Source organism: Canis aureus, chromosome 19 (genome assembly GCF_053574225.1).
Source record: "Canis aureus isolate CA01 chromosome 19, VMU_Caureus_v.1.0, whole genome shotgun sequence".
Classification (NCBI taxonomy): Eukaryota; Metazoa; Chordata; class Mammalia; order Carnivora; family Canidae; genus Canis; species Canis aureus.
Genome location: NC_135629.1, coordinates 41,561,825 through 41,589,814, shown reverse-complemented (window position 1 = coordinate 41,589,814; position 27,990 = coordinate 41,561,825). Strand labels below are relative to the sequence as shown.

The following is a 27,990-nucleotide window of genomic DNA, read 5'->3' as shown; positions in this document are numbered from 1 at the left end:
AAGGCAGACACCCAGCCAACTAAGCCATCCAGGAGTCCCTGGTTTGTTTTTGTTTCTGACACAGAGAAGGGGAAGAAGGAGAGAGAGAGAGAGAAAGAGAGAGAGAGAGAATCCTAAGCAGACTCCATGCATAGTGTGGAGATCCACATAGGGCTCTAACACATGATCCTGAGGATCACGACCTGAGCCAAAATCAAGAGTTGGACACTTAACCAACTGAGCCACCTAGGCATTCCATGTCTGCATTTATATAGTGGATTTGGGTAATATGGTATAAATCTGATTCATTTTAAGTCTGTACTTTCCTTTGTTTATTATAACTTCCCTTTAAAAATCAATTCCTAGGGGCACCTGGGTAGCTCAGTCAGTTAAGCATCTGACTCTCCATCTTAGTTCAGGTCTTGACCTCAGGGTCATGAATTCAAGCCCTACACTGGACTCCATGCTGGGTATGGAGCATACTTAAAAAATAAAAAAATCAATTCCTAGATTTAGGATATATTTTCAAAGGCCAAAGTGGTAAAATTCCACTTCAAAAAATTTTTTTATTTTTATTTATTTATTTTTTTAAAGATTTTATTTATTCATGAGAGACACAGAGAGAGAGAGAGAGAGAGAGAGGGGCAGAGACACAGGCAGAGGGAGAAGCAGGCTCCATGCAGGGAGCCCGATGTGGGACTCAATCCCGGGGCTCCAGGATCACACCTGGGCCAAAGGCAGGCATCAAACCGCTGAGCCACCCAGGGATCCCCCTCCCTCCAAAAATCTTTAAAGGTACATTTTTAAAGGGGGGCCTGGGTGGCTCAGTTGGTACTTTTCCGCTCAGGTCATGACCCTGGGGTCCTGGGATCAAGCCCCATGTCATCAGGCTCCTTGCCCCTTGGGCAGTCTACTTCTCCCTCTCCCTCTGCCCATCCCCCAAACTTGTGCTTTCTCTCGGATAAATAAATAAAATCTTTTAAAGGGTATCCCAGGTGGCTCAGCAGTTTAGTGCCACCTTCAGCCCAGGGCATGATCCTGGGCATGATCCTGGAGACCGGGGATCGAGTTCCACGTCAGGCTCTCTGTATGGAGCCTGCTTCTCCCTCTGCCTGTGTCTCTGCCTCTGTGTCTCTCATGAATAAACAAATAAAAATCTTAAAAAAAAAAAAAAAAAGTACACTTTTATGTAGCTTTCTCTAAATTTGGTAAAAGTCACTTTTGTTTTAGAAAGTACACAAAACTCTTTTCATATATGCCCAAACTATAATTGAAAAATCACGTGATTATCTTTTTTTTTTTTTTTTAATTTTTATTTATTTATGATAGTCACAGAGAGAGAGAGAGAGGCAGAGACACAGGCAGAGGAAGAAGCAGGCTCCATGCACCGGGAGCCCGATGTGGGATTCGATCCCGGGTCTCCAGGATCGCGCCCTGGGCCAAAGGCAGGCGCCAAACTGCTGCGCCACCCAGGGATCCCCACGTGATTATCTTAATTGTAAAATAAAAAAGAAATGTGACTGTAAAATACAAAAGAAATGTGACATGTATTTCTGAGATGCCTGGCTGGCTGAGTCGGTTAAGTGTCCAACTCTTGGTTTTGACTCAAGTCATGATCTTAGGGTCATGAGCTGGGAGCTCCACATAGGGCTCTATGCTCCACAGGGAGTCTGAGTATCTTCTCACTCTCTCTCCCTCTGCCCCTCCCTGCTGCATGCTCATGTGCATGCTTATGCTCTAAAAGTAAATAAATCTTTTTAAAAAATAAAAACGAACTGTGATATTTCTATAATCTAAAGATGACCTCAGTGCTGAAGAGAGAATTGGCATTGCCTTTTAGCTTCACCTATGATACACATTTTAAAAGTCTACTATATCTTCTCCATTTTCTATTTCAAAAATACTGATCTTAAAATGCTAATATTTAACACAAATTTCAAAAGTATAACCCACAGTCATTAAAGAAAAGTTGTGGGAACTGGACACTGAGTGACAAGGCACCGACTAAGTCTATCATTTGAGTCCTAGCTCTAGGGGGCTGGGTTGTAAATAAGATCACACCTCTCCTCCTGCTGAGTTCATACATACCTCTTCATCTTTTCCTCTTTCCGGTGCTGCCTCACCCAGTCCTTGGGGCTCTTTTCCGTTTCTAGGACATGATGTTTTTTGTTTGTCCACCTCAGGAGCTTACTTTTTGGTTCACAGTCTGAATTGTCTACACTATCCACAGTTCCATGGTCCCCTTTTAATGGATATGCTATTAAACATAAGTTCCTGTCTTCATCTTCTTCAAAGCGTACAGACACCACACCTGGAAGGGGAGGTGAGGAGCAGAGAGAACTTTTAATTCCATAGAAGATGTGTTATAAATAACATGATTGTAACATTTGTTTTTTTCTTACCCTGTTCCTTAGTCTCTATGTTGCCAGAGGCCCCAAACTCATCTGCAAACCTAACAAATATCAAAACAGCTAGAAAAGATGACACCATACAAGACAAGCGATTAGGGAGTAAACATGGCCGAGAGTCATCCTCTCTGATGCACTCAAAAAGGCAAGAGCCAAAGAATTACAAGACACATTTTTCCATCATTGAAAATGTTTATTAAGTTTTATGTAATTCTTCTAATCCTAAGAGAGAAGAAAAACATTTGCTCTTTTTATCTTGTGGGAATTTTTGATGCCCTAAACAGAAACTCCGACGGCCTGAGGCTTGCTTTAAAGCAGAGCCTGAACACGGGGAACAAAGGTTTGTCCTGAGGGGTAAGAAGCATCCAAGGGTAAGGGAAGACTGGGCAAGCAAAACAAAATAAAGGAGCAAACAAAACAAACCACACAGCACAACAGACACCCTAGCAAAGGCTTCTTGCAGCACCCCCACACGGGTGGGCACCCCAAGCCTTTTATCCTCAAACATGTTACTTTATTGGTCTTTGCAGTCACAAAAGAACAAAATGAACACAAGGCAAATAGGGTTGGGCCGGGAGCACAGACGCGTGGTGGCCTTGAAAGCAGCTGTCCCCCTTGAGTCTCTAGAACCTGCCATGTGTAATTAGACAGTCTTTGAGGAGGGGGCTGTCAGGTGGGAGCGTTTCAGCAGGTGCCGACGAGCGCCTTACAACCGACTGGCTGAACACCTTTCCTCCCAGGCCTCTCTGGCCCGGGATCACTCAATTTGCTCAGTCCTTGCTGCCCGCCCGCTTGCTCGCTCGCTTGCTCGCTGCAGGGGAATGCGTGCTCAGAGAGATGACACTTCTGAGGTGGTCCCTGGCTCTGGGCGCAGAGGAGCAGAGGACCCCGGGTGAGGAATTCAGGGGACCACACATTCCTGTGGCCATGGGGAAAGAACCAGGGGGAAAGGGGGGCAGGGGCAGCCAGCTAACAAGGGGCCTTTGGCTTTGTCCTGGAAAAAACAACAGAGAAGGACCAAGTGAGGGCCCTCAACTCCCCGACCCCCCACCACAACACACATGCATATTCAGAGTACAGAGAGAGGCGCCCAGTACATTCTGTCTTCAAAGAGCATGTTTCAACAGTCCCAGAAGAACCTAGGTTGTTCAAGAGTCTTTTGTATAATCAAGCAATGTAAATTTAATTTCCTTAATGGATTCTTTGATTTACAAAATATCCCCCTTCCCCAGGAAAGACCACATTACGCTGGTGGCTGCTGATGTCACCCCAAAAATGCAGTATAAAAAGAAAGAGTCACCATATGTGAATCAAAGGGTTGCCATAACATCGCAATTTCGGGGACATTCCGTAATAGCAAAGGGCTTCAGCTAATCAGCACAGGCCTCCCACTCCTGCATTCCATCTGACTCAACGCTGCTCCCAGCCTACCTAATCACCAGGGCTTCTGGTTTCCTGGAGGACAAAAAGCAGGCCGCAAGGATTCTGGGTAAAATCCTCCCAAAGTCTTCCCCCGCTGTTCCCCCAGGGGGGGCTATGGGTTACTGTGATCAAGAGACACCTGAACATAAAACACAACTATACTTCCACCAAAAATAAACTCAAAACAAATCCACAAAACAAAACAATTGAGCAATCTTACCAGGCCTTGCAAACTGAGGGTGTGAGGTGCTGGGCTGAGGGCCAAGAGGAGGAGGGAAAACACAGAGTGTGGGGAGGGGTGAGGGCTCCCGGGATGGCTGCCCGGGCCTTCCACGGCTGCGCCGCCTCTCATCTCTCCTGGCGCCAGGCGCTGGCGACCCCTATGGTAGCGGGGGCTCACCTTTGTACTGGGGAGTGAATTTGCGCATCTCGGCTGGGAGAGTCTCGTAGAACTGGTGCTCTCTCGGAACCAGGGGCTTGCATAGAGTCGTCTCGTTGAAGCGGAGCACGCATGAGTGCCCCCCAACCTGATGGACAAAGGGCTCCAGCAGGACGCCCTTAGTGCGGGGCTCCACGTCCATGGCCCTGAAGGCTGGGCTCATCCTCCAGGCGCAGGCGGCAGGGAGAAAGGGGAGGCGGCGGGGTCCAGCGGCCAGCGCGTCCTCCGTCTGTCGTCCGTCTGGCCTCAGGTCCTCGGTTGCGCGGGACAGGACGCTCTGCTGGAAGCAAAGAGACACTGGCATTGGAAGCGGCCTGGGAACCGTCTTAAAGCCGCGAGCATTTCTCCAGCAGAGACAAACAGCCAGTTCTTAGGCGGGGCTCCGCCCACGCCGTCCACTCCGGCTCCGCCTCCTCCCGCAGAAACAAACAGCCGGAGCTACTGCCGGGCGGGGCCAGATTCCGACAAGCAGGGACTGGCCCCAGGTGTTCCGAAAACAGCCAGTGCCCTCCACTAGGCGGGAAAAATGCAAAGCAACGATAAGGTAAAGTTCCATTTCAAACCTAATAATTCAGATTAAATCTTGCCATTTTCTAGTAAGATTGTTGACTTCATACATTTTTTAAAATATTTTGAGCGAGAGCGAGCGCACGAGGTAGGTAGGGCTAGGGGTAGGGGAGAAGCAGGCTCCCTCCCCGCTGAGCAGGAAGCCAAATGGCGAACTGGATCCCAGGACCCAGGGATCACGACCCAAGCAGAAGGCAGATGCTTAAGCGACTGAACTACCCAGGAGCCCCCATACATACACATTTTTAATACTCCATGTTTTAGAGTAGTTTAAGGTTCACTAAAATTAGACGGAGATAATTGCTCACATAACCATCTGCCCCCACACATGCATTGACTTCTCCGTTATCAATATCCCTCATCAGAGTGGTAGGTTTCTTACAAACTGTGATGAACCTACATTGATTCATCATCATAGTTTACATTACGGCTAATTCTTAGTCATTAATTATGTTTTTATAAAATGCAGTTAAAGGGAAAACCTGCTTACTCACCATCTGGTAAGATTTACTCCCCCAGAGTGCCCCCCCCAACCCTAAAGCCAAAGACAAGCCCCATTAACCTTATTAGCAGCAGAGCTTGGGCCTAGCTTTAATGATTAACGTCTGTATCTAAAAACAACTGATCAACGCTGGCTAACTCCATTTAAAAAGATACATGGTGTTCTAGGTCAGTGACTATTTTTATCAGTTCTATCCTGATCTCCAAAAGCTGGGGCACACCTTTAAACCAAAGCTGCACTCCTGGGGTAATCAGGGCCTGAGGTTTAGGGCCTTAGACCTGACTTCGCATCTCTAAGCACCCCACATCTCAGCAAAGCAACCTCAATGCAACTGTTAACCATTTCAAAGCATGTCAAGCTAGTTCTCTGTTTTCTGTCTATAATTTACAAACTACACAGGGGCTACTAGCACTACTGACGGGTGTTGGACATTTCATTATCTGTACAGGGTTCTTAATGGGAACTGGAAGAGTCCCCCATGTACCCCAACTGACATGCTGGTGGTGAGAACAGGTCTGCTGAAGATGTGCCCACGTCCTCTAAAGTGAGTAAAGCACCTATTACATGCTAGGTTCATTACAGAAACTTACCTCATTTGGTCCTTGGGATATTTTCTGGGAGGAAGACAGTATCCTCTCTGTTGCAAACAATGAAGCTGATTTGGGGAGGTGAGGAAACTCTTCCAGGGCCAGGGACAATAAGCCACAGCTCTCAAATGAACCTCAATCTGTTGGATGCCCTCCTAGGGACACCTCTAGGTCTCAGGGTCTTTGGCACTAATTCCTTGATACAGCGCTCTTCCTATGAACAAGGGACATTTAGCCTATTGTGAAAGTGCCTTCACCATGTATATTTTCTGTTTATAATATAGCCTCCCTTAAAGAGTTTAAATTGGTTGTTAATCTCTTTTTAGAGAGATCCAACTGTAGGCCAACAGGACTTGAGGATTAGGAATCCATAAGCTTTCCTATATGCAAAGAGACGAAAACCAAAGGTCCTGGCACCACCTTCTCATCAGAGAAGCCCTCAGGAGGGAATGTGCTGAGCAGGGTTGTAAGCTCCAAGGAGTACAGTCCAGTCATTCCAGACTCTCTCCAGAAGGTGGAGCTCTGAGATACTTGGCCACTTGAGCCCTTTCTTAGGGTCTACAGACCAGTTCATACTAATGCACTAAAGAAACCTCTGGAGTAAAAGCAATACCAAAAGAAAGCTACTGTACTGACTTAGACGGTCTGCCAGTACCCAAGCACAAACCAGGTACCATAATTATTAAATTGTCAATGCACAAACACAAAACACTTCCCATGGTCCAGGCTTTAGAATCACAATCCAAACCTTTCATTAAAGTATAAACTGCTTTTGTTACCAGAGTAATGCTAACACCAAAGTGAATCCAAATCCAACTCTGTTCAAGATTCCTTAAATGTATTCAATTAAGTAGAAAAATAAAAATCTCTTTCCCATCTAGGGATGGTAAATCTACAACAAAAATTGGTCCCTCATGGCAACTCTAGTGTATGGTGCATGGGTGTGGCTGGAGGCCAAAAGGCCAGGTGAGTGTCTCTATCTCCTCTTTCCAGGTCCTCAGTGTATTCATTAGCTGCTGGGTATGATGTGGCACCTTGCCACCCTGCCCCCCAGCACTCAACTCTGGCAGTCCACAGAACATTGCTCCCTAGAGAATAATCATCATCTTGGGTAGAGAGGCAAGAAAAATAAGGCTAATCCTCGCCTGACCCAGGCTGATGACAGAGGAAACTCCCAAAAATGAAGCGAAGTTAGGGAGACAACTGATTACCCAGTAGTGAGGTGAAGCCAGATTCTAGTCCCAGTTCAGCCACTTGATTGTTTGGAGAAAGTCTCCAAGTCCCTGGCTCCCTCTGGGTTCCAGTTTTCTGGTTTGTAAAACAGAGAACACAGACCTGGAGTAGCCCTTGTGTGGGTGGTATAATGCAATTAGTGAGTGGTAACCAGTAGTTTGTTTTAACCAAAAAGGAAAAAACAGTAAATATCATTGCATTGCAAATAATAAGTCCTGTTTTGTGATTCTTTTATTTCAATGATTTTTTAAAAGATTTTATTTATTTATTCATGAGAGGCACAGAGAGAAAGACAGGCAGAGACACAGGCAGACAGAGAAGCAGGCTCCACGCAGGGAGTCCGATGTGGGACTCCATCCCAGAACTCCAGGATCATGCCCTAGGCTGAAGGCAGGCACTCAACCACTGAGCCACCCAGGCATCCTTTTTATTTCAATTATGTTTAGTCTCTCAACATGAGCATAAGTATATGGCTTCACTATACCACATATTTATAATATTTGGGGTTGTGGATGAAGAAGTGGAGCTTGCCCCATCTCTGTGGAAAAATGAATGATCAAACTTCCCAAAGATTACACAGATCAGATCGGCTCCCACTCTAGTGGCCTCAACCTGGCCATAAGAAAGAAAAGTGTCCAAAACACCTGCTCTTTTTCACCTGCTACTTTCTGTTCCACATATGGTTTTAGCAGAGGGATTTTTAAATGTCTCAGTTTGTCTAAGGCCCAGTTTCCCAGGAGTCCTAGAGTTTTAGTGGTTACTGAGAAGTCCATGCAAAATGTGTGGACCCTGTGACTAGGGAGGGAATAACCATAAAATACTGCCCTCAGATTTAGCATCTAAATTTAGTTTTCCACACTGCCTCATATTGGTCCATGAAACGATAAACAAGGAAGGAAAGCAGAACATAATACATCCTAGGACAGGACATAGATTTCCTTTGCAGCCCATCCCCTTAAATCTATTAATCTGGTTTAAGGATCTGCTGGAAACAATGCCTTAATTTCTTAGCTTCTAAAATATTGTAAATAGGGGCAGCCCGGGTGGCTCGGCGGTTTAGCGCCTGCCTTCAGCCCAGGGTGTGATCCTGGAGACCCCGGTTCGAGTCCCACGTCAGGCTCCCTGCATGGAGCCTGCTTCTCCCTCTGCCTGTCTCTCTCTCTCTCTGTATCTCTCATGAATAAATAAGTAAAATCTTTAAAAAATAAATAAATAAATAAATAAAAAATATTGTAAATAAGGATGCCTGGGTGGCTCAGTTGGTTAAGCATCCGCCTCTGGCCCACTTATGATCCCCAGGGTCCTGGAATGGAGCCCTATGTCTGGTGCTCTGCTGTGCGCTCCCCCTTCATGTTCTCTCTTAACTCTAATAATACAATCTTTTTTAAAAATTTAAAAATAAAATATTGCAAATAAAACAACTATGACTCATGAAAACCCCTGAGCCCTTAGCTCACACGCCTAGAATTTAGCTAATGAGGTTACAAATGGAGTCTGCTGGGGCCACTTAACTTTGCCTCTAGAAAAACCCCAGGGTTGGATAGTCACAGGGGGTGGGGTGTGAGGCACACCAGCCTGATGGTGGAAAAACAACACTCATCATTCACACCTCCTCTCCACGAGCCCCAGAGCCACCACCATAAGGTATCTGCACACAACCCATGACTACACCACCAGGGTCAGTCACTGGAACTCTTAAATACTGTTGTAGGAATGCAAAAAGTGGTATAGCCACTTTGGAAAACAGTTTGGCAGTTTCTTAGAAAGTTAAACATATACTTATTTTATGACCCAATACTCCTATTCATATGTATTTGCCTAAAACAAATGAAAACATCTACACAGATCTGTACATCATAGAGATACTATTTACAATAGCCAAAAGGTGGAAACCCAAACATCCATCAAATGGGTGAATGAAAAAAAGAAAAGAAAAGGTGAATGAATAAACGAACTATGATATATCCATATAATGGAATATTATTCAGCAATAAAAAGGGATATATTGATACATACAACAACAAAGATTCATCATAAAAGCATTATAAATGAAAAAAGCCAATCACAAAAGATTATATGCTATATGATTCCATTTATATGAAATTATAGAAAAAGCAGAACTCTAGAAAGTAGACAAATAGCTGCAGAGGTAGGGGAATAGAATTGACTGCAAAGAAGACTAAGAACTTTTAGGAGTAATGAAAATGTTCTACACTGTGACTAGGATGGTAATTATAGGACTACATAAATTTGTCAAAATTCATCAAATTAGACTTAAAATTGAGGAGTCTTATTGTATATAACATACTTCATTTGAGGAATTAAATTTTTCTTATACTTTTTAATTTACCAAATTTTCATAAGTACATATTATTTTAATCAGGAAAAATTATACTTAAAAAGATCATATTAGGTGTCAAATAGCTTCTATATGTAAACGCTTTGGTTGAGATTTACTTTACCAGCCATTCTAACTGGGCTCATTTGCCACACACTGAGCACCTTGAGTCACTCCTGCCAAGATGCCCGGGTCACCATCTTGGTCAAAGTAAGGACTCCCCCATCCTTTTGTGCAGGCATTCCCAGATGGTACAGACTTTCAGGGACAGCCACGTTTTCCCTCATAAATCCATGACACCCACTGCTAAACCTAAAACCATTTGCTCACTTTGAAAGCCCAATTTCATCAAGGTCTTAATACTAGCAGACTTCTACCAGTTGCATAGTTATCTTTTTCAATTCTTGTAAAGTCAAAGCAAAAGCATCCTTTACACACAAACAAGCAGAACAGAAGCATAAACCAAAAAAAACTTTTCTGTAAAACATTCATCAATAGCATCAAATCTGTTATTATACTAGCTTCCTTGTTATTTTTCAAACATGCCTGGAATACAACTACCTCAGGGCCTTTGCACTGCCATCTTCTCTGCTTGGTATACCTCTTCCCCCAGGTATTCCCTCCACTCACAAGCTTACCTCCTTCAGCTCTTTATGCAAATGCCCCTTCTTTAATAAGGTCTTCCGTAGCTACCCCATCTGAAAGTGCCATATCTTCCTGTCCACACTCCCTTATACAACCTGCTTTATTTCTCTTTAGTACTTATCACCACCATCTAATATACTATGTTTTTTTTACTACTACTATGTTTTCTTATTTGTCTTATTTTTTGTATCCCCCATCCTGACTCCACCAGAAAACAAAGTCCATAAAGTCAGAGATTTCTGACTGTTCTGTTTACTACTGAGTCTCCAGAGTCCAGAAGAACACTAGCACAGAGTAGGCACTTCATAGGATGTGCCTCAAATCACTACTACGTCATGAACACTTTCTGCACACAGATCAACAAAGAACTCAAAAGGCACCCACCGCAATTATCCAAACCCTCACCAATCATAGTGAGTACGATTATTAAAATGAGGTATGAAAAATAAATAAATAAATTTTTAAAAATGAGGTATGCAACACACTTTACAAAATGTATTTTGCATTTATAATTCCCCATCTATCAAGTCTGCATTACCTGTGGAGTATAAATGAAGGACCCTGTACCTGAACACTCATCTGGGACCAGGTGGTATGGAAACATTTCATGTAAACAAAGCTTAAGCTCTTAATGTAATGACAATCAATCTCTTGGAAAATTCCCTCTTATGGAAAATCAGGCAAGAAAAGAATGGTCATGGGCAGCCCCAGTGGCCCAGCGGTTTAGTGCCGCCTTCCGCCCAGGGCATGATCCTGGAGACCTGGGATCAAGTCCCATGTTGGGCTCCCTGCATGGAGCCTGCATCTCCCTTTGCCTGTGTCTCTGCCTCTCTCTGTGTGTGTCTCTCGTGAATAAATAAATAAAATCTTGTAAAAAAAAGAATGGTCATTCAAGAATAAACTTTAAAAGTGTGGCCTCAGGGCACCTGGCTGGCTCAGTCGGTAGAGCTCGGGACTCTTGATCTCAGGGTTGTAAATTCGCACCCCACATTAGGTGTAGAGATTACTTAAAAAAGGAAAATGGGGATCACTGGGTGGCTCAGCGGTTCAGCGCCTGCCTTTGTCCTAGGGTGTGATCCTGGGGTCCTGGGATCAAGTCCCACGTCGGGCTCCCAGCATGGAGCCTGCTTCTCCCTCTGCCTGTGTCTCTGCCTCTCTCTCTCTCTCTCTGTGTCTCTCATGAATAAATAAAAAAAATCTTTAAAAAAATAAATAAATGCAGCCTCAAGAAGATTAAAATTCTATCATAGTTTAACACAAACATACTAGGGATGCCTGGCTCAGTGGTTGAGTGTCTGCCTTTGGCTCAGGACGTCATCCCAGGGTCCTGGGATCAAGTCCCACATCAAGAGCCTGCTTCTTCCTCTGCCTGTCTCTGCTTCTATCTGTGTGTCTCTCATGAATAAATAAATAAAAATCTTTAAAAAATCAAAAACAAAACAAAAATCAAATATACTAACTAGCATTCAGAAATTCTGTTTTGGTATTGAGTTCTCATCCCAAAGACCCAAGGTTTTCAAGTTGCAAAGTTATCATTAAAAGATAATTATCCGCATCTTTTGCAGGCAAAACAAAGAAAGGCCACGTGTTGGTTCTAAGTCTCTGCTGAAGGCCTTCTTCAGCAATGCTGGTGGGTCTGCCATCCAGCCTTATTTTTTTTTTTTTAAGATTTTATTTATTTATTCATAAGAGACACACACAGAGAGAGGGAGAGAAGCAGAGACACAGGCAGAGGGAGAAGCAGGCTCCATGCAGGGAGCCTGACGCGAGACTCGATCCTGGGTCTCCAGGATCACACCCTGGGCTGAAGGCGGTGCCAAACCGCTGAGCCACCTGAGCCACCAGGACTGCCCTGCCCTCCAGCTTTAAATGAGTTCTTAGCAAGACAATGCAGAAGGAAAATCATTCCCAGCGTGACTTGAACTTACCTGGAAGCTCGGTAACAGATGAGGCACAATTCCTGGTAACAAAATGAATATATAAAAAGGAGTTTTAGCAAAATAAAGCCAGGAAGGAAGAGGAAAGCTATCAATGTTTGCCTTGTGAGATGTACCAAGGATAAGGGCTGACCAGACTGACCCATCTGGGTACAGGGCATCAAACTACCACCAACTTCAGGAAAACTCCCACACCGTGCTTGCTACAAGATTAAGCCCCATCAGGACATCTCCCCTTTTTTAAAAAAGATTTTATTTTTAAGTACTCTATACACCTGATGTGGGGCTCAAACTCACAACCCTGAGATCAAGAGTCACGTACTCCACGGACTAAGCCAGCCAGGCACTTCCCCACCGCATCAAGACATCTCTTATACTCCATTATGAATGCACTTACTTTCACGTCTAGCAATACAAGAGTGCATGATGGGCTATCAGGATATTATGAAAAGTTTGCTTATCAATTTTATGATTTTAAAACATTTTTTAAAAATTTTTATTTATTTATGATAGTCACACAGAGAGAGAGAGAGAGAGAGAGGCAGAGACACAGGCAGAGGGAGAAGCAGGCTCCATGCACTGGGAGCCCGACGTGGGATTCAATCCCAGGTCTCCAGGATCGCTCCCTGGGCCAAAGGCAGGCGCCAAACCGCTGCGCCACCCAGGGATCCCCTGATTTTAAAACATTTGAGAAAATGCTTAAGATATCCTCTTTTAGGTGAAAAAAGCAGATATAAAATTGTATAATCTATAATGTCTGACCTAGGTCCAAAGAATTACAGAGGAAAAGACTAGCAAAAAGTACCAGCTATGCCATTGAATCATACACTTAAAAATGGTTAAATGGTAAACTTCATGTTATGTATATTTTACCCCACACAAAAAATAAAAAAAGTACCAGCTACTCATTGTTCGCCCCCTTCCAAAGCCCTGTAGTCATTACATTAAAAATAGTGAATGCCTTGAAGTCTCCCAGCTCACATATGAGAAAGAAATTTGATACAGGTTTCCCAAATTTGACAACAATCCTAAAAATTGACACGGAATATGATGAATTGTGAACTAAAATAAAGTGTTATAAGTTGTCAGTAATTGGAAGCAGATGGGCATTAACCTAGGGGAGCAACTGTGTGTCCTTTCTATAGAAACATAGAATATGGGAATCCCTGGGTGGCTCGGCGGTTGAGCGCCTGCCTTCAGCCCAGTGCGTGATCCTGGAGACCTGGGATCGAGTCCCATGTCGGGCTCCCTGCATGGAGCCTGCTTCTCCCTCTGCCTGTGTCTCTGCCTCTCTCTGTGTGTCTCTCATGAATAAATAAATAAAATCTTAAAAAAAAAAAAAAAAAAAAGAAACATAGAATATCGTTGTCACAGAAGAGGAAGTCAAAATGCTGCCCCAAGGGGATCCCTGGGTGGCGCAGCGGTTTGGCGCCTGCCTTTGGCCCAGGCGCGATCCTGGAGACCCGGGATCGAATCCCACGTCGGGCTCCCGGTGCCTGGAGCCTGCTTCTCCCTCTGCCTGTGTCTCTGCCTCTCTCTCTCTCTCTCTGTGTGACTATCATAAATAAATAAAAAAAAGTAAAAAAAAAAATGCTGCCCCAAAATGTAGGGGAAAAGGTACTGCAGGCTGTCGTATTTGTCTGCTTTTTGAAATGTGAACTTCTGATTTCTTTTTTCGTTCTAAACAGTCACTTTCTCACCTACTTGTTTTCATCATTGTAAACTCTTCTGTTTAAAGAAGGCAGTTGTAATTATATATTTATATAAATAGATCATATATGGCCTGATCACCGCCATCATGGGTCGCATGCACGCTCCCAGGAAGGGAGTCCCAGTCGGCTCTGCCCTACAGCCACAGCGTCCCCACCTGGCTGAAGCTGACGTCCGATGAAGTGAAGGAGCAAATCTACAAACTGGCCAAGAAGGGTCTGACTCCCTCGCAGATCAGTGTGATCCTGAGAGACTCCCATGGTGTTGCACAAGTACGTTCTATGACAGGCAATAAAATCTTGAGAATTCTTAAGTCCAAGGGACTTGCACCTGATCTCCCTGAGGATTTGTACCATTTGATTAGCTGTTGCTGTTCGAAAGCATCTTGAGAGGAACAGAAAGGATAAGGATGCCAAATTCCGATGGATTCTGATTGAGAGCCGTATTCACCAATTGGCTCGATATTCTAAGACCAAACGAGTCCTCCCCCCTCAACTGGAAATATGAGTCATCCACAGCCTCTACCCTGGTCACATAAATTTGGCTATGTACTCAAGCAATAAAATCATTGTCCACTAGAAGCAAAAAATAAAAATAAATAAATAAATAAATAAATAAATAAATAATATATATATATTTATGTTATATAAACTTGAGACAGCACAAAACTTGCATCTGCCCTATGCCAAGTGGTAAGATCGTTATTCCCTTCTCTTCAAATTGTCTATATATATATACCAAACTTCTTGAAATATTCTCAAACTCAGAGCATATGTTACTTTTATAATAGGGATGGAAAATATTAGAGGGAAAAATAAAAGAATTCACGGAGACTAAAACAGGAAAAAACATTCAGTTGTTCAGCTCTTGAAAGTTTTAAGCTCATCCACAAAAACAAAAACAAAAACACTGCCCTAGCCCATACCGTGCTCAAAGCTCTAATCCATGATGGAGACCCTGGAAGATGGACCACATGTAAACAAGTAAGGAGAACAACCCAAACACATCCTGCCCCTAAGGTATGTCTAAGGCACTGGAAGACCGGATGAGGAACTGACCAACTCCTCAAGGTTCAACGACAATGGGATACAACCATACCAGAGACCAGAACCACTGCTTAGGGAGTACTTAGTCTATTCTGTGACACCCATGCTCTTACAACACCCCTCGATTTACCTTCCTAATGGATGGAAGTACTGAGGCCCCAGGAGGGCACCATAACAGGTAGACTTCAACACAGAAAACAAGTGATGGAAGAGTTACTGCTGAGGATGGCTGGAATCATAGTCCTAACTTCAAAGGAGCTGCAGCCTGGCTGGCTTGCAGGGTGTCCGTCCACCCCCACACACACGGCCCCCTACCACCATACCAAAGCAGCAGAGCCAGGGAGATAAGGCACAGAAGCTCTGCACTGACTTGACACAGATGCCTGAGATCCAACACTAGGTATTCGTTTTCTCCCTCATTAACATTTTATTCTAGTTTTAATAAAGGAAAAGCTGTAAGTTGTACGTGGAATTATTTCACTAAAGCCACAATACGGCAGATTCCCCTAATGCTGAGGGACAAATAAAATGACAGATTCTGTTAAAAAAAATCCAGATATGGACAGCCCCAGTGGCCCAGCGATTTAGCGCTGCCTTCAGCCCCCAGTGTGATCCTGGAGACCCGGGATGGAGTCCCATGTCAGGCTCCCTGCATGGAGCCTGCTTCTCTCTCTGCTTCTCTCTCTCTCTCTGTCATGAAAAAACAAATAAAAATCTTTTAAAAAGTTAAAAAAAAATCTTTTAAAAAGTTAAATAAAAATCAATCAATCAATCCAAATAAGCAGGACACCTGGGTGGCTCAGCGGTTTAGGGCCTGCCTTCAGCCTAGGGCGTGATCCTGGAGTCCCAGGATTGAGTTCTACATCGGGCTCCATGCATGGAGCCTGCTTTTCCCTCTGCCTATGTCTCTGTGCCTCTCATGAATAAATAAAATATTTTTTAAAAATCCAGATAAGCTCTTCTGTAAGGGAAATAGCCTCTCAGATGCTTCATCTCTCTAGAACCACCAGCACAACCAAGCTGCCCTATCTCTCTGCCTCAGATCAGATTTCTGGAATGAAAGACTAGCATGTCCCAAGATGGAAGGAGATGAGAAGGAGCTTTAAGCCTACCTAGAAGTATGTTCATCAGAGTTACACTGCTAGAATTACAAAGTTTTAGCAACTTAAAAAGCTTTTTCTAGTAAAACCATAGCACTGCTGCTTCAGGGAAATTAAAATTATTAATTCTAAAGTGTCACATGTTCTCTTTATCAGAATATCACATTTCTTATAAAGAATTAAATGCATTTCATACACACACCAAGAATTTTCAGTCCTCCTTAAAAAGACCATTACTCCTCTTTCAAGGGTTATTCTCCATCTCCAGTCTTCTCCTTGGTGCAGTCTATGACTCCCCACACCACCGTGTAGGAAACAGACACAACAGAAACACACCGAAGTGACTGCTTCAGACTGCAACTGAAATTGCTGTGAGTTCTAAATCTGTGAGGGATTTTCCTACCTTGAGTCATAGTTCTCTCCTCTCTTGTGCCGACAAGTAATGGTCCATTCATTGGCTTTAGGCAAGATTACATGCTTTCTGCATGTGGTCAATGTTTACCCCTACTCATCGCTCAGTTGGCTCCCAAACCAGATGACACATGAACTCATTCTCTGAAACACAGGGAGCCAAAAATTATTCTGTCCTTATGGGCAGCCACAAAACCCAGGCAGCCCTGACCTGCCCAGGCCAGCACTCCAAGTGTTGTATCTGCTGATGGAGGGACCAAGGTGTGTCCTGCACTGCACCGGGTACTGTGTTCCAGGGAGTGCAATTTCTTCCAAGTCCTTGCAAAACCTCACTCAGGTAAATACTCTCTCCTCAAGAGTCTGCAAAATGGCCCAGGCTCACAGCATCAATCTGGAAGTTTTGTTTTTTTAACATTTATTATTTTAACATTATTTGAGAGAGTGCAAGGAGGACAGGGAGAGAAACTCTTAAGCAGACTTCCTGCTGAGTGTGTAGCCCAACATGGGGCTTGATCCTATGACCCAGAGATCATGATCTGAGCTGAAACCAAGAGTAGAGTGCTCAAACGACTGACCCACCCAGGTGTCCCCCAATCTGGCAGCTTTTATCACAAACTACTCAGAGGTGTTCCTCTGTGACGAACCAGAAAAGAATGATATGTGTGTGAGAAAATTCTTGATGCTGGCACAGGTCACAGCCCTATGCCATTTGCCAGTCATCCTCCAGAAGTCCTGAGATTTCTTTCCAAAATAAAGCATAACAAAAAATTTACAAATTTCAAAGATATAAAATTCAACCACATCCAGTTATGAAGCAAATCATAATACACTGACTCCTTCGGAATCACCCAGCTTTTAAGAAGGGCAGTGACTTCAGTCACTCAAGAGCACATTTGAGGACTGGGAGGGAAGGCAGATGGGACACTTTTGACATCTTACCTCTTTGTTCCCTTTTTTTGGCACTATACAAAGAGCCTCCAGTATTAAAAAAAAAAAAAAAAACACTGTTTTGAGAGTAAGATTAATCATTCCTGGAAGAGGAGCAGCCTGTCCCCTCTTTTTCCAGCCATCACCTGCCCTAAACCTCTTGGCCACATCCATCAGTTTTTCAGAGCCCAGAGACTTTCAGCTGCCACTTGGCACCTCTGCATCTGAGGCTTACAGTCCTACCCTGGCCTCCAAGGAGGTGCAGCATCCTAATCAATCCATAAGGCCCTCAAGCATGCAACCCCAGGAAGGTGTTGCTGTATCTGTTCCATGAGGCCCAGCATAAATACTACAAAGGGCAGGCAGGGGCAGCTCAAGGGACCCGGGGAAAAGACACTTGGGTTCCCATACTCTCTGATAAGGACAGAGCAATAAAACCCAAACCCTCAGCAAGGAGTTGGCAATCAACTCCACTATCTCTCCTCGAGGCACTCACCTCAGAGAACAGACACTGTTCACGGAAGGACACTTTTCAGTGCCTCACATGAGTAGAGCATAAAGGCAGAAAACTTGAAAATGTTCATTAAGAACTGACTCATTTAGGAAGACCATCATCTCGGCAATATTCAATTAAATAGTTTAAGATTGGTGTATGTTTTTCCTGTCATGTTCAAGTTCATAAAAACATACATTCTGGGACGGCTGGGTGGCTCAGTGGTTGAATATCCGCCTTTGGCTTGGGGTGTGATCCTAGAGTCCCGAGATCGAGTCCCACATTGGGCTTCCTGCATGGAGCCTGCTTCTCCCTCTGCCTATGTCTCTGCCTCTCTCTCTGTCTCTCATAAATAAATAAATCTTAAAAAAAAAAATACATTCTGTGGTCAAATACACTGTCTAGCCTTCTTTGCTGGAGATAACTCTCGGCAATCTCCCAAGGAAAGGGTCTGATTCTGTTTAGCATGAGAACCAACAGGTGCTGGTCCACACACCTCCACAGAGCACCTTGTAAAAGAAGCTAAAGTGAGACCCCTACAGAGATTTAGCATCACTTCTTGCTCATGAGAGGGGAAGAATGAGCTAAAGGCACAATCCACAGACACCAAGTTTCAAGCACATTAAACAAATGGGCATCAGAGTGAAAAATGGCAGGCTTGGAGCTATGTTAATCCCAAAACAAATGTTTCCTGCAGCCTTAGCAATGACACCAAAGTTGTATAGATCTGGCATCTCAATCCCAGATAAAAAGTCCTATCTAGAGTTAGTTTTACACTTACAAAACAAAACAAAACAAAACAAAAAACTACTATTCTTATAAAACAAGCTTTGAAAACAAAACAAAACAAAACAAACAAAACAAGCTTTGAAGGTGATGCAAGATTTTTACCTTCCCCAAGGCAGTAAGATGGAACTCACATAGCCCATGGGGCCTCTCATTTCTGAAGTATGCACCTAGGGACAGAAAAGCCTGGAGCAGAAACAGCAGCACTAGCCAAGTGTTCTGTCTTCCCGATTTCTAACACATCTTATTAAAAGAAAAAAAAATTTCTAAATCATGTATAAGTGTCTCAAATAAGATAAGTGGATGGAAACATAGAACAAGTAATACTAAATGATCTCCCATTTTGATCATGACTTTCAGTTAAATACATTCACAAGAGTGAAGACACGCAAACAGACCCAGCATTACAAAGAAAGTTTTGTGAATTCTCTACAACAGAAACCAAACAGAAGAGGCCCAAGAGGCCCAGACTGACCCCAACTGCCCTGAGGAGTTTATGACAGCAGGTACTGGAACTCCATCTCCAAATCACAAGGGTTTCAGAAACAACCCAAAGTCTGAAACTCTTCAGTCCAGAATGGGATGAGATCACCCCAGGAACAAAAAGGACACAGATGAAAGACTTAGTATACTGAGGGTCCCAGGAGAAGGTGCTGGAGCTATTATTTCTATTTTCCATGGACAGGGTGCTGTAGGTACTGACAAAATAAGCAACAGCTACATTTCACTAACATTTAAAATCAAATCAAGGGGGCAGCCCCTGTGGGTGGCTTAGTGGTTTAGCACTGCTTTCAGCCCAGGGCCTGATCCTGGAGACACGGGATCAAGTCCCACATCGGGCATCCTACATGGAGCCTGTTTCTCCCTCTGCCTGTCTCTCTCTCATGAATAAATAAATAAAATCTTAAAAAAAAAAAAAAGAAACCTATCAGATTTCTTTTAAAAAAATTAATAATCAAATCAAATCAAATCAAATCAAATCAAGGGACGCCGGGATGGTTCAATGATTGAGCGGTCTGCCTTTGGCTCAGGGTATGATCCCAGGGTCCAGTGATAGAGTCCCGCATCCGGCTCCCCACAGAGAGCCTGCCTTCTCCCTCTGCCTATGTCTCTGCTTCTCTCTCTCTGTGTCTCTCATGAATAAATAAATAAATACAACTTTTAAAAATAAATTAATTAAAATAAAATAAAGGCACATTTTTTCTGTTTAACCACTTGGTTTTGCTATTCCGACCTGGAGACCATACTCTCAACCATTTCAGTCTTAATTAAATGGCATCTTGGGCAGCCCAGGTGGCTCAGCAGTTTAGTACCACCTTTAGCCCAGGGCCTGATTGGGTGACCCAGGATCGAGTCCCATTTCCAGTGGGACTGCTGTGTCCCTGCCTGTGTCTCTGCCTCTCTCTCTCTGTGTCTCCCATGAATAAATAAATAAAATCTTAAAAAAAAAAAAATTAAGTGGCATCTCAGCAGTTTTAAGCACAAAAACGCTCCCAATCTTCCATGTAAAATAGCAAAATGGTAATGTGCTACATCCTCCCTGGTCCCAAGGCAACTCACTGTGGGGCATACTACCACAACCAACAGCAGGAAGAGCTTGCTTCCTCCCTTCATCCCCAGGGCTTAACCATGTACAGTGGTGGCCTTTAACACAGGTCAAGGGGAAAAGACTTTCAGGAAGACAAAAGGGCCAGTGGAGGGGGGGCTATAATGGAAATGAGAGATACAGGAGTCCTTTGGAATGCATTATATATTACGTGAACAATACTCCATAAAGCTGTTATATAGAAAAAAAAATCAATACAGTAACAGGGTCACACTGAAGAGATTACAACCAGCTTGGGGTAGAGGTTCCAGTGACAATGTCACATCTCTACCACTAAGAGGTGAAGGTAGAGTGCTCAGGAGGAGAGCACCTCCAAATGTGGCTATGAGAATAGCAAAGAAGCATGCAGACAAATTGGAATAGGACTAATTCACAAAATATGTGGGTAAAAAGCATAGCTTCTAAAGGAATACATTGTTTTAGATAATAATTGTGTACATGCAATTAAAAATAGTATTATAAAAAATAAAAAATAAAAATAATAAAAATAAAAATAGTATTATAGGAAAGTCAACTTCCAAGTACATCTCTTTAAGTTTATGTAATACACTTTAGAGTTGTATAAAAAAATTCATTTAAATCTCCCTGGCAAATTGGGGCCTACCTTATCTTGGGGTATACCTGGTGCTTAGCCTTCTCTTCATGCCTGTCTTCATCTGTAAACCAGGCACAGTACAGTTTACAAAGGTGCTCTGAGGGGATCGTGTCCCATGTTGGGCTCCCTGCAGGGAGCCTGCTTCTCCCTCTGCCTGTGTCTCTGCCTCTCTGTGTCTCTCATTAATAAATATTTTTTTTTAATTATTTATTTATTTATGATAGTCACAGAGAGAGAGAGAGAGAGAGGCAGAGACACAGGCAGAGGGAGAAGCAGGCTCCATGCACCGGGAGTCCAATGTGGGATTCGATCCCGGGTCTCCAGGATCGTGCCCTGGGCCAAAGGCAGGCGCCAAACCGCTGCGCCACCCAGGGATCCCTCTCATTAATAAATAAATAAAATCTTAAAAAAAAAACAAAAAAACAAAAAAACAAAGGTGCTCTGAGGTGGGAAAGAGTAAAACATCTAGCCTCCGGCTTGGCTTGCATGCAATGTACTCTTCAAACACAGGCTGTCCTCTGCCCCTTACTGCCCTGCAGTTCTTCCAAAGAGTCTACTGGGAGAGGCCACAGGAGGGACCAGACAGTATGGCCTCTGGAAGGAGAGTGAAGAAAGGAGGCTTTAACACCAGGCAGAGGAATGGAGTGCCACGGGACATCCTGCCTAGCCTTTAAAGAAACAGGTTTTTAAACTAGTTACAAGCGTGATAAAATGACCACCATTATTAGTTTGGGAGCCTCTTCAGTTTGCAGATTTTCTTCCATATGCTTTTCTATTTACATAAACAGGATCAGGCTGTATGTGTTGTTTTGCTTTTCTCCCCCCAGTAAAACCAGCTTTATTTTTCTCACCTTTTTAAAAAATTGTGATGAAATATACACAACATAAAAGTTACCTTTTTAAACTATTCTGGGGTGTACAGTTCAGTGGCACTAAGTACATTCACAATACTGTGCAACAATTGGGACACCTGGGTGGCTCAGTGGTTTAGCGTCTGCCTTTGGCCCAGGGCTTGATCCTGGAGTCGTGGGATCGAGTCCTACATTGGGCTCCCTGCATGGAGCCTGCTTCTTTCTCTGTCTCTCTCAGAATAAATAAATAAAATCTTAAAAAAAAAAACAACTGTACAACAATTACCACCACCCATCTCCACCACTTTTTCATCCTCCCAAACTCAAATTCTGTACTCATTAAACAATAACTGCCCAGTCTCCCTACCCCCAAGCCCCTGGCAACCACCATTCAACTTTCTACCTCTATGAATCATACTACCTTGGTTTTTCATACAAGTAGGATCATTCAATATTTGTCTGTTTTGCCACTTACCCCCACTAAACTATATGCCTTAGCCATACCTCTGTACAGATTTCCTTTCAAGGGCAGCATGTTATTCACATAATCCTAATGTATTATTCTTTTAAAAGATTTTATTTATTTATTCATGAGAGACACAGAGGGGGGACGGGGTGCAGAGACACAGGCAGAGGGAGAAGCAGGCTCCATGCAGGGAACCCAACGTGGGCCTTGATCCCAGGTCTCTAGGATCATGCCCTGGGCCGAAGGCGGCGCTAAACCGTTGAGCCACCCGGGCTGCCCGTTTCCTAATGTTATTTTTTAACTTCACTATTGACGCTATTTTATTACAATAATAATGCAATGAGTGTCTTTGTAGTGGTCTTTGTACTCTTGAGGAAGAATTTCTGTAGGAAAATTCCTAGAAGTAGAATTGCTGGGACAGAGGATAGAGGTTGCACCCACTGTTTCACTCTTCCCTGTAATGTCTGTGAGCCACCAAGGATTGTGGGGCAGGGTGGTGACATTTTCCCTAGGGAAAATTAACCAGGCAGCCTGGATGGCTCAGCGGGCTTAGCATCGCCTTCAGCCCAGAGCATGATCCTGGAGACCCGGGATCGAGTCCCGCGTCAGGCTCCCTGCGTGGAGCCTGCTTCTCCCTCTGCCTGTGTCTCTGCCTCTCTCTCTTCTCTATATATTCTCAAGAATACATAAATAAAATCTTTAAAAAAAAAAAAAAAAAAAAGAAGAAAATTAACCAGGCAGAGAAAAGGGAAAACCTGGTTTCACAGACACCCAGCATGTCACTACTGCAATGGCATGGGTAGAAGGATAGTGTCAGCAAGAACCAGCATTTATTGAGGTCTTCTGTCTACATTTTTACTTAAGGAGCAAACAAAAAGATTCGATTCTTATACACATTAGAAGCACATGTGAAGGGGATGCCTGGGTGGCTCCACGGTTTGGCATCGGGTGGCCGAGGGCGAGATCCTGGAATCCCGGGATGGAGTACCACATCAGGCTCCTGGCATGGAGCCTGCTTCTCCTTCCTCCTGTGTCTCTGCCTCTCTCTCTCTCTCTCTCTGTCATAAATAAATAAATAAACAAATAAATAAACAAATAAATATTTTTTTAAAAAAGAAGCACATGTGAAAAGGGAGGTTTGAGAGAAGAAAAAATTTTAAACCTAAGAAAAACTGCTAGTGCTTAGAAAGCTCTCAAGCTACTCCATTACATTTTATACCATAAAAATGTTTTGTTCCAGGTAACTGTGGGCTCATGAATTTAGTTATCTGGTTATTTGAAGATTTTAAAACCAAAGGTGAAAAGGCGGCAGTAATACTGCCTTCACGGTCCTGAGTTTGCAGAAGGAAGGAGATGATAGCAGGAGTACCCCTAACAGCTGCAACCTCTAGGAGACCATCAGGATCAAGACCAAGCTGATCTCTTCAGCCTCTTCCAGAATGAGCTTCCTTCTCTCATGGGTCTCTCCTACTTCATCCCTGGGGTGGGAAGTGGGAAAGAGTCCTGACAGCTCTTAGGTTGAGACCCCCTTCTCTAGACACCTGTCCCACCTAGAATGACCTCCCCACATTCAGTGGCACACTCAGGAGGGCACAAATTCTCCTCCCTTCTCCAATGTACCCAGAGAGCCTGGTGCCCAACTTCCACAGGGGAATTAAGGGAGGAAGGGGGGTAAGAGTAGAGAAACGGGATTTAGTAGATGGCCAGGTGTATCACACTGTTCTTAATCCTTCTGGGGGTTACTGACCCCCTGGAGAATCTGAGACATCTGTGGGCCTCTATCCTAAAAAATGCACAACTCTCACTGCACTCTACATACAGACTGGAGTGTGCATACCCATGGACCCTATCTTCAGAACCCAATACGGGGAATCAAATTAGAGGGATGAGTCAGATATTGAGCCTTCCCACGTCATAACAAAATGTTTGGTTCATGAAGTCAGAAACCACTCAGAAGACACTGAGTTGAGCTGCAGACTCTTAACATATAAGGGGATGGTCAAGCACTCAAGAAATATTCAGCAGACTGGGATCCCTGGGTGGCGCAGCGGTTTAGCGCCTGCCTTTAGCCCAGGGCGCGATCCTGGAGACCCAGGATCGAATCCCACGTCGGGCTCCCGGTGCATGGAGCCTGCTTCTCCCTCTGCCTGTCTCTGCCTCTCTCTCTCTCTCTCTCTCTCTATCATAAATAAATAAAAAAATTTAAAAAAAAAAGAAATATTCAGCAGATAGTTGGGAGCAATGGAATTGAAGCTTGAGTGAACTTACCTGAAAACAAGAGTTGGAGATTACCTACAAAAGGAAGACAAAAGGCACTCTAAGAGTAATGTGCAAAGAACACTGAGTCAGGGCCTCCAGAGGTGTGAACTGCCTCACAGGCTGCAAGGTCAGCACAAGAGAGGGAGTTCTATAAAAAGACAAAGAGGTAGAACATCTACATCCTCCTAGAAGCCATGGGTAAGAATCTCCTCCTAGTTTCACACTGAAAATCTAGGGCTCATACCCTTTGGACTACATGACACAGAGGGAGGAGAATCTTGTACTGTGTGGCACTTCATGTCCCTGACAGCCTTTAGAGAGTCATGATTTGGGGCTCAGTTTTGAGTGAGCGTTTTTTTTTTTTTTTTTTTTTAAGATTTTATTTATTTATTCATGAGAGACACAAAGAGAGAGGCAGAGACAGAGACATGGGCAGAGGAGAAGCAGCCTCCATGCAAGGAGCCTGATGTGAGTCTCGATCCCAGGACTCCGGGACAATGCCCTGGGCCAAAGGCACACGCTCAACTGCTGAGCCACCTAGGCATCCCTTGAGTGAGCCCTGGCAAAGCTTTCACAACTTCTTCACTGAAAAGATATACAGGAGCAACCTCCTTCAATCCACTCATCATAGTCAAAAGGTCTCAAGTAAAGGAAATGATCAGCAAAAGCCAGCATATGGGATCCTAAAGATAAATGACAGTTGCTGCAACAAAACTACAAGAAAAATAGAATGAGCATATATAAATTTAAGAAAAAGAGATACCTCAATCAAATGCAATGTGCAGACTACTTATTTGGATTCTGATATGAACCAATCAACTGTAAAAATATTATTGGAGAGACGCCTGGGTGGCTCAGCAGGTGAGCGCCTGCCTTGGGACCAGGGTGTGATCCTGAAGTCCGGGGACTGAGTCCCACATCGGGCTCCCTACATGGAGCCTGCTTCTCTGTCTGCCCCCCTCCCTCTCTCTCTGTGTCTCTCATGAATAAATGAAATCTTTAAAAAAAAATTATTTGAAAATCAGAGACATTTGACCATAACCAAATGTTTAGGTGGGGAAAAAAGGTATTATCATTGTTTGGTTTTTTTTTTTTTTTAAGATTTTATTTATTTATTCATGAGAGACACAAAGAGGAGGCAGAGACGTGCAGAGGAAGAAAGAGCAAGCTTCCCGAGGGAAGCTGGATGTAGGACTCAATTCTGGGACCCCAGCATCATGCCCTGAGCCACAGGCAGATGTTCAACTGCTGAGCCACCCAGGCGTCCCTCATCATTGGTTTTTAGGCAGAATAATGGTATTGTAGATACCCTGGGCAGCTTCTTATCTCTTAGAGATACGCAATGAAATACTGATGGAAAAACTACATCCTGGGACTATGCCACCTAAAAAGATTCAGGTTTTGTTTTTAAGATGGGGGAGACAGGCAGTGAGATGAAACAAGATCAACTAAGAGTTTGTAACTCCAACTGGTGATGGATGACAGACCTAAACCAACTGTTCACCAGTTTAAGAGACTGTCTTTTCCTTCAAACTCTGAGGTGGATTGCAAATCCAATTTTGGGGGGGAAAAGGACTTTTTATTTTGTTACCAGAATATATTGCAAAATATAATACTACTTGTTACTTTTATTACTCAGTATTCACACAGGCAAAAATATAATTATTTAAAAAACAAAAACATGCTTTAAAATGTAATCACACAAGAGAAATCATCTGCTTACCTTCCACTGTACAAAAACATGTTCAATTTGTTAGGGCGATTACTCACTAGGTAAAATAACCACTTAAAAGGAAAATTCTTCCCCAGAGCATCCTCTTTATGAACTAAACAATGGAAAATTTTCACCTCAGCAAGCTGGCCTTGGAGGCTCAGGCTCAACCCTGTTGCCTAGATACCAGTGACATCTCCAGTGCTTACAGAAGGCTCTGGCACCTCTCTGCAAGGGAGCCTGGCTAAGGTTCATCAGTCAGCAGTTGCTCCTTCCTTCCACATTCCACTGCTATGACAGACACAGGGATGGTATATGGTGTACTGGTCTGCCATCTGCGAAGCCCCAAAGCACAAAAGAACTCTATTCCATCTGCAAAAGTGGTTTTTACAATTCTATCAACTCTGGTGCTGGTTCTTATGTACTTGATTTCTAACAATTCCTGTGAATTCTAGTCTAAAGTCACAAAGCAAATAAATCAGTTGGAATAAGAGTGAACAGTTCAACTGAAAAGTTACTAAGATCAACTGGCTTTTTACGTCAAATATGATAAAGTATCCATTTCACCAGCTTCTAATTCTGATGGTGGCTTAAGTTAAAAGAATAACACCACCCCCCTGAAACTTCTTTTTAAAAACTTAACACCAGGCTACAGGATGCAATTATACAAAACTCACAGCAGCAACACATGTAAATAAGCACCTGAGTTTGCTTAAAATGTAACCCTGCTTAAAATGCAAATACTGCAAACATTTTAAATACTAGAATTCATCAAAATTACTGTAATCATGCTGCTTTATTAAAAAAAAAATCACAAAACTGGTGAACTGCAACATTTTCGTTACCGCTTTTCAAAAGTTTCGACAACTATTCTTTCCAAAGACTTTATTCTTGTTTTATGTACCTTTAACTACCAAAATGTTTCATTCCAAGCTGTAACTAGTTCTATTTCCCTGGGATTTAAGAGCACTAGGCTTGACTGTTTTCTACATTCTGTTTTCACAACACTTGAGGGCTCTTTTTTTCTGCAAGTGCAGCTTTCTGGACGTAGGAAACCGAAGGATACAAATCATTAGATAGGAGGCAAAAGCAGTCTTGAAGCAAAAGAGAAAGAAATGAAAGCTCCACCCGCGGTGAAGCTTACCACTATTAGAGAAGACATCCTGTGATCCATTTTAGGACTTTTTTGGAGAAGATGATGTGCAGATTTCCTCACCAGCGACCCGCTGACAGGCCCAACTGGCATTCAACGCTCAAAATGGCTGCACATCTGCCAGCCCCAGGTAGGCAGCACCTGAGGCGGTGGGCTGGCTCCTCCACTCAAAGACTCGAGGAGAACCCCCCCGCAGTAACCCGGGGGCCCATGGGAAGCAATGACACAGATCTTTCCCCCACGAAGACCTGGAGGAAACCTTCCCAGAGAGATCCTGCGCCGCCAAAACACCCGGGAGACCCCCTCGATGACCAGAGAAGATTCTGCCCCTCAAAATCCGGGACGATATTCTCCACCCACCCCATCCCCGCCCCCAGTAACCTGAGGAAATAATGCCTTTCTCAAATGACCGGGGGATATCCGGCCCCAAGAAGACTCAGGGACATCTCCCCGCCCCCAGGACCGCGAGAGAGCCCCACCCCAAATAACACGGGGACACCCCTCATGACCAGAGACCGCGCCTGCGAACGGCCTGGAGACCCCCTCTCCCAAATGTACCTGGGCGGCAGAGCCACAGGCTGCACAAGGCGGGGATTACCTGCGGCCTCAGCCCGTCCCGCGGCGCTTCCGTCCTATTGTTTCTCTCCCATCAAGATGGCGGCGGCCGCGTCGAGCCCCGCCCCCCGCGCCTCGCTCCCGGAGCCCCCTCGCTATTGGCTCGCCCCGGGAGCCCGGCTCGCGGACTGGGCAGCGCGAAAAGCGCTGTTGCTAGGGCGCCGGGATCCAGGCAGCGGCTTCCGGGAGGGGCGGGGCACGGGG

The 27,990-nt window shown here is 44.1% G+C and overlaps 1 protein-coding gene and 1 pseudogene across 8 annotated transcripts in view; one reads left to right on the top strand and one right to left on the bottom strand.

Moving 5' to 3' along the window:
• IP6K2 (inositol hexakisphosphate kinase 2) overlaps positions 1–27,924 on the bottom strand; it is a 34,355-nt gene extending 6,431 nt beyond the window's left edge. The window contains exons 1-4 of one of the 7 annotated variants that reach the window (XM_077858926.1): positions 27,770–27,847; positions 12,049–12,080; positions 4,210–4,528; positions 2,068–2,290 (exon numbers count right to left, since the gene is read on the bottom strand). In XM_077858926.1, coding sequence (XP_077715052.1) covers positions 2,068–2,290; positions 4,210–4,411 — 425 coding nt within the window. In that variant the 5' untranslated portion in view covers positions 4,412–4,528; positions 12,049–12,080; positions 27,770–27,847. Of the gene's footprint in view, positions 1–2,067; positions 2,291–2,381; positions 3,159–4,209; positions 4,529–12,048; positions 12,081–27,729 lie in introns of those variants that run through there. The other 6 variants (XM_077858924.1, XM_077858928.1, XM_077858925.1 and 3 more) reach the window with 6 other exon arrangements.
• On the top strand, positions 4,038–14,416 carry LOC144290088 (small ribosomal subunit protein uS15 pseudogene; annotated as a pseudogene). The gene is made up of 3 exons (XR_013357933.1): positions 4,038–4,792; positions 5,766–5,861; positions 13,829–14,416. The product of XR_013357933.1 is annotated as a small ribosomal subunit protein uS15 pseudogene (transcript).
• Positions 27,925–27,990: the final 66 nt, after the last annotated feature.